This window comes from Sinohyriopsis cumingii, chromosome 2 (assembly GCF_028554795.1).
Source record: "Sinohyriopsis cumingii isolate HCF-2022 chromosome 2, ASM2855479v2, whole genome shotgun sequence".
NCBI lineage: Eukaryota > Metazoa > Mollusca > Bivalvia > Unionida > Unionidae > Sinohyriopsis > Sinohyriopsis cumingii.
The window spans coordinates 135,986,302-136,003,562 of NC_142962.1; the positions used below are offsets into that span (position 1 = coordinate 135,986,302).

Sequence of the window (17,261 nt, forward strand, 5' to 3'; positions counted from 1 at the left end):
TAAGACCCTGCGCTATCAAGGTCAGCATTTGCCAAGTACCCATCCGAATAATTAACACTGATATGTGAATAGTTACAGCATTACAACGACATTAACAAAAGGCAAGAATTTAAGAATTTTTTAAAAATTTAATGCAAACTGGAAATTTAGTTAACTACTTTGATTTGATGTATTCTGGGAACAAACCGGAGTTGAGAAAAGATGTACAGATGTGACTTAGATTTAATTTTGTCCCAAATCTAGACCATTCTATTGGTGAATTTAAGACAAAGCTAAATCAGAGAACGGTTTTCCAGCTCTGATTCAGTTTTGAAAAGTCACTTTTCTTGTGACCTCCACTCAGCTTTGCAAAGGCTTGAACAAACGTGGTCATAATAATAGACTGAAGTGGGTGGGTATATGTTTAATTTATTAGTAACAACCTTTCTAGTACAAGTAATATGCTCTTTTGCTTGTTTTATGTGCTATCAATAGGTCAGTTTTAAAACTGAATGTTGCTTTCAATAAGGTACTGGAATGATTTGCTGGATGTGCTATATAGTGTCAGGTCCTATTACGTCTAAATGGCTACCACTATGGCATTTTAGCATTTTTGTTCAGTGCTGTTATCATGTGTCATATCTTAAAAACTTGTATGTAAAAATCATGTCAGGAAGTTCACAAAGCCATGAAAATAAAACAAAATTGAAGAATAATTATATTTATAGTATTAAAAAAAATCAAACATTTTCCTGAAATGTGCACGTTTTAATCCCATTCTTACCATACCCAATTCCAATCCCATTTCTAAAATTACTTTTCACTAATATAATTATGCCAAGCACAATGTTGACAAGTTGTCTGCTTCACAATTTAAACAATACAAACTGAATTGGTCACATGACACAATTTATTCCATACAAATTTTTTTAATCTAACTTGTGGTGTTCCATTATGGGTGAACTGTCAAACTCAAGAGTTTTGTTTCCTTGTGGTTTCCTAAATCCACAGTACAAAGGCAAGTTAATGAACCCAGTCATCCCTTCAAGTTCATAAATGATGTTTTCTAGACGTAAGTACACTTTTATAGCTCTCTACCAATGATTTAAGGATTAAACAGCATATTTTCTTCACTTTGACGGAATAAGTAAGAACTATTAAATGTCCAACAGGCTAGTGCTGCTAACATATGACAGGACCACAGCTATAAAATTTGGTCCTGGTCCTTGGGCCACCTAACTTTCAGGCTCTGGGCATCTGCGTTTAAAAACAGAGTTTGAGTTCTTGTCATTTTATTGCTTTAAAAGAAGTATGAAAGCTTATAATAGTTCCATAAGGGCACCAGCAGATAAAATGATTGAGTTGGTAAATCCACGTAGAGCAAAAATATGTGAATACGTCACTACAAGGCCAACCTTTCTCATGAGTAAGAGAAAGTTCTTGAACACTCAGCAAAAGGTTAGATAATTTAATCTAGCAGCATATGTTTCTTTCCATATGATAATACCGTAGAACTTTTCTACCTCACAAATCCAGCTTTCCCTGATAACACTTTAAAAAAGCATAAAGTCATCTGCCCACCTTGGTGGTGGTAGGTCAGAGTAATCTTCCCTTGGCACAGGGATTGGCAACAAATCCCCTGAATATCTCAGTTACTACAGAAGCAAAAGCACACTATATGGATGTAGCTGTGAGGAGGCGGGGAGGCTGGGAGGGTTAATGTGTATAATGGCTGGGTAAGTGTTATCAAAGATTAATATTTTACTAGAAAAAGATTGGTTTCTTCTTTAAATACATTACATAATCATAATAACTTAGGAGAATTGGTAAGAAAGGTGTCAGAAATCATGGAGCAGTAACCTTTATCATACTTAGTGCTAACATATTCTTACTGAGGAGCCAGAGGAGGAAGTTAGCATTTTCAGGTATAGATGACTGTAGAGGTATAACGTGCTCTTGTGTACAGCAGTGTGTGAAAATCTGAGACTGGCATACATATGATTTCAGAGTTAAGGACCTTTCTGCTTGAGCGAGTCTCTCCACAACTGGATATTAGAACTATTTATATTTGAGGCCCTGTTTAATATGATCCAGACATGCAGATTCAGTAGCTCTGGATTCGGATAAACAACTGGTTGTATGAGCAGAGAAAATCTTGATTTTCTAGGGAATTTGTGTTGCAAAATTTATGAGGTCCTTGATTCAGGACTGCTCTCATGTCCTTCAGAAACCACATATCAAACTCACTGATTGTTGTGGCAAATCTTATCCTATTTGGCAGCATTCAAGTCTTCCTCCTACCAAGATCTGTGGTAAGGGCAGAGTGAAGTTAGTGTCATTTTTGGAAAAAGGGAGGCTGTTGTGGAGAGAAATGTTAGCACAAATCATCACTTCCTCTCTGTCTCTTACCCACTTTTGTTCACAAGACTGTGCATTTTGATGGGTGTAACTTCGGTAGGAAATTGCATACCAACTGCCGAGTTTCACTGAAAGACATCTGACCCATACATACAGAGTATGACTTTGTCATCAACAAGGCTGAGATATCATGATTGACTGCTGTGGTGTCCATTCAAAATACTGGGGTCTCGCATTTGTTGAACTGCCAACAAAAATTCTATGCCTGGCGCTTTTATGAGACAAATTGTTGGCACTTGGATCTTGTAAATGATGATGTAGACGGTTCAGAATGTCTGAAACTCTGCCAGACTGAATAAGTAATATGAAGTTGGATTCTTCCTTTTTAGTCATAATATCAACTGATGCCAAAGCTCTGATCCAGGTAGCCGAGCAAGTGGTTGGAGAAGACACAACTCAGATGGTACAAGCCATAAAACTTCTTAGAATGAAACTCGGAAGGTTGAGTCTTCTCACATCATATACTCTAGTAATAACAAAGGAACCTGAGACCAAGCAACATCGTCATTGATTGTAGGTGGTTGAGTCTGACATCTCTTGTGTTACTACAGAAAAAGCTGGCTAAGAGTATCGAGGTCTGCTGCACACAAAACTTGTGGCGTGCCCTGAATTTGATACTGTGATGAACAAGTGGTCACTAATTAAAGGATCTCTCTAAGTGGCAAACATTTGAGAAAATAGGAAAACAACATCTGTTGGGCTCTGAGACACTTAGCTTGGTACTGCATATACTGAGTGACTCAAGGCACTATGTGGGTTAGACTGATCCCATCAATTGCCAGTATGGACTGGGTGTGACATACTGTGCCAGTGGTCTTCTAGTTACTTATAAAGTACTTGTTGTGGTTGTGGCCCATTATGATCTTTTGTATATGGCCTGGTCCAGTCCTAACAAAAGTAAGCCATCTTTGTGAGGTGAAGAAAGTGTAGTGCATGATAATGGAATGAGGTATGGAATGTCTAATCCATGCATCTGATCCATGTATCTGATGTGTGAGAATGTAATTTTGGATATTTGCTTTGCTTTTTCTCACACTGCTTTGTAATAGAGACAGAGTTGAACCCTGAATTGGAAAGGCCTATCAGTATTGCCAATAAGGATGTGTCCTATGGCAGTGAGCAGAGTGCTGGAACAACATGCAGATTTTCAGCATGTTCTGCTGATGCACCATTTGTTTGTTGATTTATATCCCTTATCCACAAGGAAATCACACACTGTGGACACATCAGCATGCATACTTATGAGGTCTTCTGTCCCTTGTTGTGCATTCTGTGCTGTCCAAACAGTGCCCAAGCACAGTATTCCACTGATATTCAGTCCATGCTGAACAAAAGTCACATGTTGATAGCTTCACATTCAAAACACACTACACAAGTAGGGTGATTGTCAGATGCATTCTTCCAGCATTTGCAAAGTTTACATCTGGTATGTTCTAATCTGTCATCCAAATAGAGCAGCTACACGTGTAAGCCTGCACCCATCATTTTAATACAATGTTGGTGCAGAGCTATATTTTATATTACTTGGAAATTAGTACTAGCAGATGGCCTAATGAAAGCAATGAAGCATCCATCAATAATATTAATTTACAATACTACCTGTAGGAATATTCAATGATGGCATGTAAAGGTAAATTCAGTGAAGCTTGGCACACAGACACTAAAATTGCATTGATATAGAAAACTTACCTGTATGTACCCAGTTATAGCAGAATTATACATATGTTTAAGAGTTTTCTATAGCCACTACAGACTTGCACGCTAATAAAAATTATAACTATAATGATAACTATCATGAAGTCACCTAGGAACCTGAGCAAGCACATAAATACTATTAAGTGAGTGATGATGACGATGTAAAAAAGACAGAACTCTGTTGTCATCGGAAGAAAGAAATGTTGAAAATACAGATGCAGTACATTTCCCTTTTGAAGTGAAGACTCCTCCAACTTGTAATTCTAAAACTTCCAAAAACTTTGAATTCTGCAAGGTCTCTCTCTTGACGTGAGTATGCATCTTAGCATGAGTGGAAGAAGTAACCAGGATATTTATGGGATTTGCTGCCAATTTCTGTCCTATGGGGGAGATCAATCTGAGCGACCACCACAAAGGTGGGCTGCTAACTTTTCGCTTTTTTTAATCTAAAAGGTGTTATCAAGGAAGGCTGGATTTGTGAGGTAGTAGTTCTCCTAAGGTATTATGGTTGGGTAACATATTTAAAGAGTAAGGAAAAAAATGCAGGGATCACCTAAAGCTGGTACTGCTTCAGCTGCAAAATGTGAACACCGATTAATATAATACATGACATGTTAACTAGAAATGAAGTTGTATTTTAATAACATTAATTTTGATGCAAGTTCATTAGCTGCTTCAAAAGTCAACATAAAAGACAAACAAATTTTTAATAATACATTTTACATTTATAAATTTGGTACACAAAACATTTTAAAGGTAAAACCTTAGGTATGTTGGAAGAAAATGGCAAATGAGAGGTAAATGTGTTATTGGGGAGATCTAGGATATTTTTTTAAACAAACCATTTTTATCAAAAGTTTTGCATACTTCCAGCAAAAAAAAGATATGAACAGGCAGTAAATAAAATTAATAATTTACCTTGATCCTTATTTTTGTCACCTGAATGTACTCGGAAGATTTAAAGAACATGTTGACCTTAGTTTTCCCCTCCTCCGATACATAGACTGTTGAGTACAAAGTGAAAGAAATAGTAAAATGTGTATTACTCTGTAACATACTAACAAATAAATACAAAGTGAAAGAAATAATAAAATGTGAAATACTTTGTAACATACCTACAAATAAATACAAAGTGAAAGAAATTGTAAAATGTGTAATACTCTGTAACATACTTACAAATAAATACAAAGTGAAAGAAATAGTAAAATGTGTAATACCTTTTAACATATTAAAAAACGAATTGAAAGTGAAAGAAATAAACATATCATAAAATAAATTCAAAGTGAAATAGTAAAATGTGTAATACTTTATAACATATTAACAAATGAATTTTGAGTGAGAATGTGTCATCTTCAAATATATCTTTACTATCAAATGTTATTGACCCCCACCTTGGCTATTTCCTCATGTACTCATTTTGGTTTATTTTGGTTTTGTGGATTTAATGCCATTTTCAACACATGATATGCTTTAAATGGCAGCCAGTATATTTTTCGGAGGAAGAACCTGGAATAACCCCAAGAAGAACTACCAACCCAAAGGAAGAAACTGGCAAGCTTTCTCACATATCCACACTGGCTACACTGGGAATCCAACCCATGCAGACAGAGGTGAATCATGAGTGATCTGTAATGTTCAGTGGTTTATACCACTCTGTACCGATGCACTTGGGTGAATGTTGTTGTCAATTCTGAAAATCTTCATTTTTGTTTTGTAGGTCTAATGCCATTTTTCACCATATAATAGGCTATACATGGTGGCCAGAATATTTTGGGGAAGGAAGAACAAAGGATGACCCAGGAAAGAACCACATGTTAGCCAAGCCAAGACTCAAACCCAAGTGAACATAGGTGGGATGTCAGTCATCTGTAAGGTGAGCACCTCAGACAACCTGGCTACCATGAGTCCCAGAAGATCTTGAAGATGTACTTATATTTTGTTGATCTGCATTACAGTTTATATTTTCCTGATAGTGTACGATATAATGTACTTATATTTTGTTGATCTGCATTACAGTTTATACTTTCCTGATAGTGCATGATATAATGTACTTATATTTTGTTGATCTGCATTACAGTTTATATTTTCCTGATAGTGTACGATATAATGTACTTATATTTTGTTGATCTGCATTATAGTTTATAATTTCCTGATAGTGCATGATATAATGTACTTGTATTTTGTTGATCTGCATTACAGTTTATACTTTCCTGATAGTGCATGATATAATGTACTTACATTTTGTTGATCTGCATTACAGTTTATACTTTTCTGATAGTGCATGATATAATGTACTTACATTTTGTTGATCTGCATTACAGTTTATACTTTTCTGATAGTGCATGATATAATGTACTTATATTTTGTTGATCTGCATTACAGTTTATACTTTTCTGATAGTGCATGATATAATGTACTTATATTTTGTTGATCTGCATTACAGTTTATACTTTTCTGATAGTGCATGATATAATGTACTTATATTTTGTTGATCTGCATTACAGTTTATACTTTTCTGATAGTGCATGATATAATGTACTTATATTTTGTTGATCTGCATTACAGTTTATACTTTCCTGATAGTGCATGATATAATGTACTTATATTTTGTTGATCTGCATTACAGTTTATACTTTCCTGATAGTGCATGATATAATGTACTTATATTTTGTTGATCTGCATTACAGTTTATACTTTCCTGATAGTGCATGATATAATGTACTTATATTTTGTTGATCTGCATTAAGTTTATACTTTTCTGATAGTGTATTATATAATGTACTTATATTTTGTTGATCTGCATTATAGTTTATACTTTTCTGATAGTGCATGATATAATGTACTTATATTTTGTTGATCTGCATTACAGTTTATACTTTTCTGATAGTGCATGATATAATGTACTTATATTTTGTTGATCTGCATTACAGTTTATACTTTTCTGATAGTGCATGATATAATGTACCTGTATTTTGTTGATCTGCATTATAGTTTATAATTTCCTGATAGTGTATGATAAGATGTACTTGTATTTTGTTGATCTGCATTACAGTTTATACTTTTCTGATAGTGCATGATATAATGTACTTATATTTTGTTGATCTGCATTAAGTTTATACTTTTCTGATAGTGCATGATATAATGTACTTATATTTTGTTGATCTGCATTACAGTTTATACTTTTCTGATAGTGCATGATATAATGTACTTATATTTTGTTGATCTGCATTACAGTTTATACTTTCCTGATAGTGCATGATATAATGTACTTATATTTTGTTGATCTGCATTACAGTTTATACTTTCCTGATAGTGCATGATATAATGTACTTATATTTTGTTGATCTGCATTAAGTTTATACTTTTCTGATAGTGTATGATATAATGTACCTGTATTTTGTTGATCTGCATTATAGTTTATAATTTCCTGATAGTGCATGATATAATGTACTTATATTTTGTTGATCTGCATTAAGTTTATACTTTTCTGATAGTGTATGATATAATGTACCTGTATTTTGTTGACCTGCATTATAGTTTATAATTTCCTGATAGTGTATGATATAATGTACTTATATTTTGTTGATCTGCATTAAGTTTATACTTTTCTGATAGTGTATGATATAATGTACCTGTACTTTGTTGATCTGCATTATAGTTTATACTTTCCTAATAGTGTATGATAAGATGTACTTTTATTTATGCTAAGCAGTGAATTACTCGATTTTCTAATTAAAATAATATTGATATTTCACTGTAGTGAAAAAATAACAATATTTTTTCACTACAGGAACTACTTTTTGGGTCAGAACATACTTATACATTATACATTGATGAATTACTTGTGGTTGTTTTCTTATTAATAATCTCTGTCTATTATCCTTGAAACTTGTAGTTTGTTATTCTGGAAATATCATTTAATTTTTATCAATCTGATGTGGAACTAATATTGTGCACAGGTACACATAGCACAGCAGAACATGTACAGTAAACAGATGACATTACCGTAAGAAATCTGCTAATTCACTGTGTCAGAAACTTTAGGTAGCCAACCTATGTGAGCATAAAATAAAAAGAATATTTGCTTGAAATGAGTGAATAATGGACACATTTCATCTTGTGGGTGAAAAACTCTATTATTTTCATTCGTGGCTTTGCCACTCGTGAAAAAAATGAGTTTTTCATCCACTCGATGAAACAGATCCGTTATTCACTGGTTTCAAGCAAATATCCTCTATATATAATGTTGATCTGCATTTACAGTTTATACTTTCCTGATTGTGTATAATAAGATGTACTTGTATTTTGTTGATCTGCATTACAGTTTATACTTTCCTGATAGTGTATGATATAATGTACCTATATTTTGTTGATCTGCATTATAGTTTATACTTTCCTGATAGTGTACGATATAATGTACTTGTATTTTGTTGATCTGCATTATAGTTTATACTTTCCTGATAGTGTATGATATAATGTACCTATATTTTGTTGATCTGCATTATAGTTTATACTTTCCTGATTGTGTACAATATAATGTACTTATATTTTGTTGATCTGCATTATATTTTAAAATTTCCTAATAGTGTATGATATAATGTACTTATATTTTGTTGATCTGCACTATAGTTTATAATTTCCTGATAGTGCATGATAAGATGTACTTATATTTTGTTGATCTGCATTAAGTTTATACTTTACTGATAGTGTATGATATAATGTACTTATATTTTGTTGATCTGCATTATAGTTTATAATTTCCTGATTGTGTATAATAAGATGTACTTGTATTTTGTTGATCTGCATTAAGTTCATACTTTACTGATAGTGTATGATATAATGTACTTATATTTTGTTGATCTGCATTATAGTTTATACTTTCCTGATAGTGTATGATATAATGTACTTATATTTTGTTGATCTGCATTACAGTTTATACTTTCCTGATAGTGTACGATATAATGTACTTATATTTTGTTGATCTGCATTATAGTTTATACTGTCCTGATAGTGCATGATATAATGTACTTATATTTTGTTGATCTGCATTACAGTTTATACTTTCCTGATAGTGTACGATATAATAATGTACTTATATTTTGTTGATCTGCATTAAGTTTATACTTTCCTGATAGTGTACGATATAATGCACTTATATTTTGTTGATCTGCATTATAGTTTATACTTTCCTGATAGTGTACGATATAATGTACTTATATTTTGTTGATCTGCATTATAGTTTATACTGTCCTGATAGTGCATGATATAATGTACTTATATTTTGTTGATCTGCATTACAATTTATACTTTCCTGATAGTGTACGATATAATAATGTACTTATATTTTGTTGATTTGCATTACAGTTTATACTTTCCTGATTGTGTATAATAAGATGTACTTGTATTTTGTTGATCTGCATTACAGTTTATACTTTCCTGATAGTGTACGATATAATGTACTTATATTTTGTTGATCTGCATTACAGTTTATACTTTCCTGATAGTGTACGATATAATGTACTTGTATTTTGTTGATCTGCATTATAGTTTATACTTTCCTGATAGTGTATGATAAGATGTACTTATATTTTGTTGATCTGCATTAAGTTTATACTTTCCTGATAGTGTACGATATAATAATGTACTTATATTTTGTTGATCTGCAGTAAGTTTATACTTTCCTGATAGTGTACGATATAATGTACTTACATTTTGTTGATCTGCATTAAGTTTATACTTTCCTGATAGTGTACGTTATAATGTACTTATATTTTGTTGATCTGCATTATAGTTTATAATTTCCTGATTGTGTATAATAAGATGTACTTGTATTTTGTTGATCTGCATTACAGTTTATACTTTCCTGATAGTGTACGATATAATGTACTTATATTTTGTTGATCTGCATTAAGTTTATACTTTCCTGATAGTGTACGATATAATGTACTTATATTTTGTTGATCTGCATTATAGTTTATACTTTCCTGATTGTGTACAATATAATGTACTTATATTTTGTTGATCTGCATTATAGTTTATACTTTCCTGATTGTGTATAATAACATGTACTTGTATTTTGTTGATCTGCATTACAGTTTATACTTTCCTGATAGTGCATGATATAATGTACTTATATTTTGTTGATCTGCATTATAGTTTATACTTTCCTGATTGTGTACAATATAATGTACTTATATTTTGTTGATCTGCATTATAGTTTATACTTTCCTGATTGTGTACAATATAATGTACTTATACTTTGTTGATCTGCATTACAGTTTATACTTTCCTGATTGTGTACAATATTATGTACTTATATTTTGTTGATCTGCATTATAGTTTATACTTTCCTGATTGTGTACAATATAATGTACTTATATTTTGTTGATCTGCATTATAGTTTATACTTTCCTGATTGTGTACAATATAATGTACTTATATTTTGTTGATCTGCATTACAGTTTATACTTTCCTGATTGTGTACAATATTATGTACTTATATTTTGTTGATCTGCATTATAGTTTATACTGTCCTGATAGTGCATGATATAATGTACCAATATTTTGTTGATCTGCATTATAGTTTATACTTTCCTGATTGTGTACGATATAATGTACTTATATTTTGTTGATCTGCATTATAGTTTATAATTTCCTGATAGTGTATGATAAGATGTACTTGTATTTTGTTGATCTGCATTATAGTTTATACTTTCCTGATAGTGCATGATATAATGTACTTATATTTTGTTGATCTGCATTACAGTTTATACTTTCCTGATAGTGCATGATATAATGTACTTATATTTTGTTGATCTGCATTATAGTTTATACTGTCCTGATAGTGCATGATATAATGTACCAATATTTTGTTGATCTGCATTATAGTTTATACTTTCCTGATTGTGTACGATATAATGTACTTATATTTTGTTGATCTGCATTATAGTTTATAATTTCCTGATAGTGTATGATAAGATGTACTTGTATTTTGTTGATCTGCATTACAGTTTATACTTTCCTGATAGTGTACGATATAATGTACTTATATTTTGTTGATCTGCATTATAGTTTATACTGTCCTGATAGTGCATGATATAATGTACTTATATTTTGTTGATCTGCATTACAGTTTATACTTTCCTGATAGTGCATGATATAATGTACTTATATTTTGTTGATCTGCATTATAGTTTATACTGTCCTGATAGTGCATGATATAATGTACTTATATTTTGTTGATCTGCATTACAGTTTATACTTTCCTGATAGTGCATGATATAATGTACTTATATTTTGTTGATCTGCATTACAGTTTATACTTTCCTGATAGTGCATGATATAATGTACTTATATTTTGTTGATCTGCATTATAGTTTATACTTTCCTGATTGTGCATGATATAATGTACTTATATTTTGTTGATCTGCATTATAGTTTATACTTTCCTGATTGTGTACAATATAATGTACTTATATTTTGTTGATCTGCATTATAGTTTATAGTTTCCTGATAGTGCATGATATAATGTACTTATATTTTGTTGATCTGCATTATAGTTTATACTTTCCTGATAGTGTATGATATAATGTACTTATATTTTGTTGATCTGCATTATAGTTTATACTTTCCTGATAGTGTATGATATAATGTACTTATATTTTGTTGATCTGCATTATAGTTTATAGTTTCCTGATAGTGCATGATATAATGTACTTATATTTTGTTGATCTGCATTATAGTTTATACTTTCCTGATAGTGTATGATATAATGTACTTATATTTTGTTGATCTGCATTATAGTTTATACTTTCCTGATAGTGTATGATAAGAAGATCAATCTTATTTTACATTTACAAAAAAAATGAGACTGGCATAAAGACAAAAGAATAGATGATTTTTGATGACTGCACCAATTATAAAGACAGAATGACATACAGATAAATGTCGACAGAAACATGTATGATATTTAGAGTATGCATTGATAATATAAATCATTATTATCATCATCATCATCATCAATTCTTAAAATTCTGAAAACAGACCCACCTGATCATATAATGGAACTTTTAAAAAAGAGAAAATAAATATTTGTCCCTTAATATATCCTATACATTCTGATTGGAACAGTTATGTGGTTCATGTGATCACAGCACAATTTATGCAAGTATTGGAAGCAGATGATCAGAAGATGAGGCGTTGTTGGATGGAAATTGTTATAATGAATAATCTGGGGAATTTTTTTGGGAGGGGGTATTGAAGGAACAAGACAAATATTTCAAATAGTAAACATATACAGTTTCATTTAATATTCCCTAACAATCTTCTATGGAGACAAATTCACTGGATATCAAGAAACACTATGATCTGTTTATGTGTTGATCATATTATTACTGCAGCAACAAAACTGAAGTACAAAACATTCTGATGCTTCCAGTTACCATGAAATTTATGCAAGACATGAATTAAGGAATAGAAGTATACCTTAGGAATTTTCTGTAAATATGTGAGATGCTTATTTTAATTAAATTCCATTTTTTTTTAATAGCTTAAAGCATAATTTTGTAAGAAAGCACCGGTTAGATTTACATGTGTCATTTTGTTTTTCCCGCCATCCATCTATGAAATGAACCTCAATACTCTGCCATTATCAATCACCTACCTTTTTCTTACTATTGTGGAAAAAAGGGCCAGTTATTGGAAAGAGTACTGTATTCATAATCCTAAACGTTACACTCAATTACTAAATTCTGACCCTGACTTCACACAATATTTAGTTTATGGAGAAAAAGAACAAAATATATTCTGACCTACCTTTAGTGAACTTATTTTTCTGTACAAGACTAAAATGCAAACTTCACCTTTGTGAATAATACAAAGGCAAAATTCAGACAACTATGTGATATTTCTCATGTCTGTAAAATGTACCACAAGATTTACTCACCTGGTGAGGCTGGGGTCCAAGACTGATTAAGGACATTTTCTGGCTTGCTCTGGTCATCATTTTGTCCCCCATCACAGCCACATAGGCTCACTGACAACTGATGACCTAGACATATGTGCAATAACATGTTGAGGAAACTTAGATATAAAGAAAGTGTTGTTATGTTGTTGTTATAGGGTTTAACGCCATTTTTCAGCACAAGATAGGCTATACATGGCGGCCAGTATTAATGGTGGAGGAAGAACCCGGGAAAACCCCGGAAAGAACCACTGACCCACGAGAAGCTACCGTCAAGCTTTCTCACATATCCACATTGGCTGAGCCCGAGACTCGAACCTACGCAGACAGAGGTGAGATGGCAGTGATCCGAGACGGAGAGCACTTTAGACCACTCGGCCACTCGGGGCCCCTAAAGAAAGTGTTAAGGTGTCCTAGATATACATGAAGTAACATGCTGAAGTAACCAACATATACATGAAGTGATGTTAAAGTGACTTATAAAAAACTGAAACACCATGTTAAGATAACTTAGATACTTATAAGAGATAGTTTAAGGTAACCTAGATATACATGAAATAAAATGCAAGGTAACCTATATTTACAGTCCATTCTACCAAATCTTCATTTTTGCTTGTAATTCATCTGCATTCCACTTGTATTTTGTTTGCATTCCATTTGAATTCTGTTTTTGTTAATAGTCTCAAAAATGCATTCAGAGTTTGTGTTTATCATTTTCATACATTGTTTCCTCTCATTTTTGTTGTTGTTGTGGGTTTAATGCCAGCTTTCACACACACACCCCTTGTTCATTTGGAACTAAATGGAAATTAATTCATAAAATCAGGTTTTCCTTATCAAGACTTTTACTGTCTAGGAGAGAAATAAATCATTAATGTATTTTCTTTCTAATCAAAAGTGGTTTAATGAAATAGCAAATGCAAAGAATGAAAAAGACATCAATAAAATTACGATAAAAATATAACCACAATTTTAATAAGTGTAATTTTTTTTTGCCATATAGTATTTTAGTATTTGTCAGCAAGTTATATTTATTATTTTATTTTGCCATATAGTATTTTAGTATTTGTCAGCAAGTTATATTTATTATTTTATTTAGTCATATAGTATTTTAGTATTTGTCAGCAAGTTATATTTATTATTTTATTTTGCCATATAGTATTTTAGTATTTGTCAGCAAGTTATATTTATTATTTTATTTAGTCATATAGTATTTTAGTATTTGTCAGCAAGTTATATTTATTATTTTATTTTGCCATATAGTATTTTAGTATTTGTCAGCAAGTTATATTTATTATTTTATTTAGTCATATAGTATTTTAGTATTTGTCAGCAAGTTATATTTATTATTTTATTTTGCCATATAGTATTTTAGTATTTGTCAGCAAGTTATATTTATTATTTTATTTAGTCATATAGTATTTTAGTATTTGTCAGCAAGTTATATTTATTATTTTATTTTGCCATATAGTATTTTAGTATTTGTCAGCAAGTTATATTTATTATTTTATTTTGTTTCATTCGGTTGTGATGATGACATCATATCTATATCAATTGTTCTTTACGACTAGGCTGACATGAACAATGCAACAAATTCTAAAGGGTGAAAAATTACTCTAAACATTCTGGCTCTGGGTTATCATGAACGAGGGCTTTCAACTGCAGAAATTAGGTGGCAGCTTGAATATAATCAATCTTCAAATCCAGTGTGCATTTTGCATTTGTGCTCACCATTTTCTTCCAACTGAATTTAACATTTCATTTCCATCCATTATTCATTTCACTTCATTTGTATTCACTCCGAATAACAATTACATTCCATATGTTTTCATTTCAAAAATAAACTACCAGTTTTAGAGTGTGCATATGACTGTTTTGATTGTCCAGATGTGTACATGTGTTATACATATATATACATGTATATTATATTATACATATACATGAATCAATACATTATAATGATGTAACAGTAATCTTCAGTAAGTAATATGATGTCCATAAATTGAAGAAAAAACATATATCAATAAAATTCTTCTTCATATGTTAAGATGAATATATCTATGAATGAACTATCAAACTGCATCATGTTATCAATTCAGAAACTTGAAAATAGATAAATTCACATTTGCACCTATTCTTCTTGGCCAACTTCAATCATGACTGCCTGAATGAGAGAAGCATCTTTGATTTATGCACAGCATCTTTTACAGCCATATTATGAATGAAAGCAAGGATTCACACTGTTAGTAAACAAAACACAATTCACAATGTTATAAAACAAAGCATTCACAAAGCTAGAAAACAAAGCACAGTTCACAATGTTAGAAAACAAAGCATTCACAAGCTAGAAAACAAAACACTCAAAAAGTTAGAAAATGAAGCACAATTCATAATGTTAGAAAACAAAGCATTCACAAAGCTAGAAAACAAAACAAAGAAGTTAGAAAACAAAGCATTCACAATGTTAAAAAACAAGGCACTCACAAAGTTTGAAAACAAAGCACAATTCACAATGTTAGAAAACAAAGCATCCATAGTTGGAAAACAAAGCACTCACAAAGTTAGAAAACAAAGTGTTCACAATGTTAGAAAACAAGCGTTCACAATGTTAGAAAACAAAGGGTTCACAAAGTCAGAAAACAAAGCATTCACAAAGTTAGAAAACAAAGAATTCAAAGTTAGAAAACAAAGCACTCTTGTAGTATAAACTACAGAGTAGGTATATTATGGATCGTTGTGACAAGAGCAGGTAGAAAACTGGAAAAAGATATAATTGTTTTTGGATTACCTGATTTTTCCCAGCAGGCATCTCTGGCAGTCTGCATCTTTAACAACAGGGAAGTGCATGGGAAACTCATGTCTAGATTTTCTGAGACAAAAATTAAAAGAAATCAGTTTTGCAGCTATTTATTTAAACTGAATTAATAATGTGAGAACTACTCATGATCTGTCAAAGTATTAAATTTTAGATGCAACAAAAAAAATTACTAGTTAGATATGACAAAAAATTACTAGTTAGATATGACAAAAAATTAACAAAAGGTCTCAAGAATAACATGCCTAAAAGATCATTGCTTAAGAAAGGTTAGCTTACTTATTTCTTACATGAAATGACATTATATTCAGGCATACTGCATAAAGTGTTCCAGTCAAACAAAAATTGTATATGATAACGTGGCAAACAATCACCAGGACGTCTTGCCCTACTCTACAAATGTAAAATTACAAAACAAAGTTTCATAAAAGATCCAATACTTGTACATTATAAATCAGAACACAAGCTCTTTAAATGGAAACTATACAAACTATTAATTACGAATGCTAATTAAAATCTAACTTCCTGATGGACAGTTTAGATTTCATATTCAAATGACACTATTATCATTTCTATACTCAGATGTCTCAAGATTTTCACTTATTTATGTTTTTCACTTGAAACATGTTACGTACATAATATTTTCTTGATAAGCTCCATAAGTATAAAAACAGTTTGGTTGGGAGATATATGTTACCTTTAAGAAGGTTCAGAGTCCTTAGTAATCCACCGACATGACCCCTTGCTAGATTGAAAGCTAGCAATATCTGTAGCCCATCTGACAGAACTGTGTTGTCTTGGCTGAAATTAAATAGAAAACTCTATTTAACAATCAGTTTAATGATAAATGGATATATGTATATAGTAAAGATACCACTTAGAATGGCTGCTTTGCACATATCTGAGCACAAATACATATGGTAGCCTGCTTGGTTTTATAATTGGTAACAAAACTGGCAAAACCACGATATGAATTTGATAACTGATACTGTCTTTAAATTTCTGAATAGAACTTAAGACAAAAGCTAGCATTTTCATTTCATTTATGTTAATTCATATCAGGAATTATTATGAGAATGATATTCGCATGAAAAAAGTAACAGTATGGGAAGTACTTTTGCCCCAATCCTGAAATGACATCATTCAATCTGCACAGCTTGCATTCTGACTGTGAACTGCACATAAAAATTGACATAAAAACATAGACTGATCCTTGCTGTAAAAATACATTTATTATCTGAAATACTGTGAATTCAAACATTTCTGAAGGGTACCAAACTAAAAAAATAAAAGATGCTCTACTGTAAAAACAATAGGCATTCTTCTGCAATCCACAAATTAGGCAGTGACGAAAAAAAAATTAATAATGGACCACGATGTCTTCTTAAACAT

The 17,261-nt window shown here is 31.4% G+C and overlaps 1 protein-coding gene across 2 annotated transcripts in view; it reads right to left on the bottom strand.

Annotated features, from left to right (window-relative positions):
* LOC149805902 (zinc finger ZZ-type and EF-hand domain-containing protein 1-like) overlaps positions 1-17,261 on the bottom strand; it is a 260,238-nt gene that overhangs the window by 195,349 nt on the left and 47,628 nt on the right. For both annotated transcript variants that reach the window (XM_089950657.1, XM_089950656.1), the window contains exons 16-19: positions 16,567-16,670; positions 15,843-15,923; positions 13,037-13,141; positions 5,011-5,096 (exon numbers count right to left, since the gene is read on the bottom strand). In XM_089950657.1, the coding sequence (XP_089806783.1) occupies positions 5,011-5,096; positions 13,037-13,141; positions 15,843-15,923; positions 16,567-16,670 (376 nt within the window). The remainder of the gene's footprint in view (positions 1-5,010; positions 5,097-13,036; positions 13,142-15,842; positions 15,924-16,566; positions 16,671-17,261) is intronic.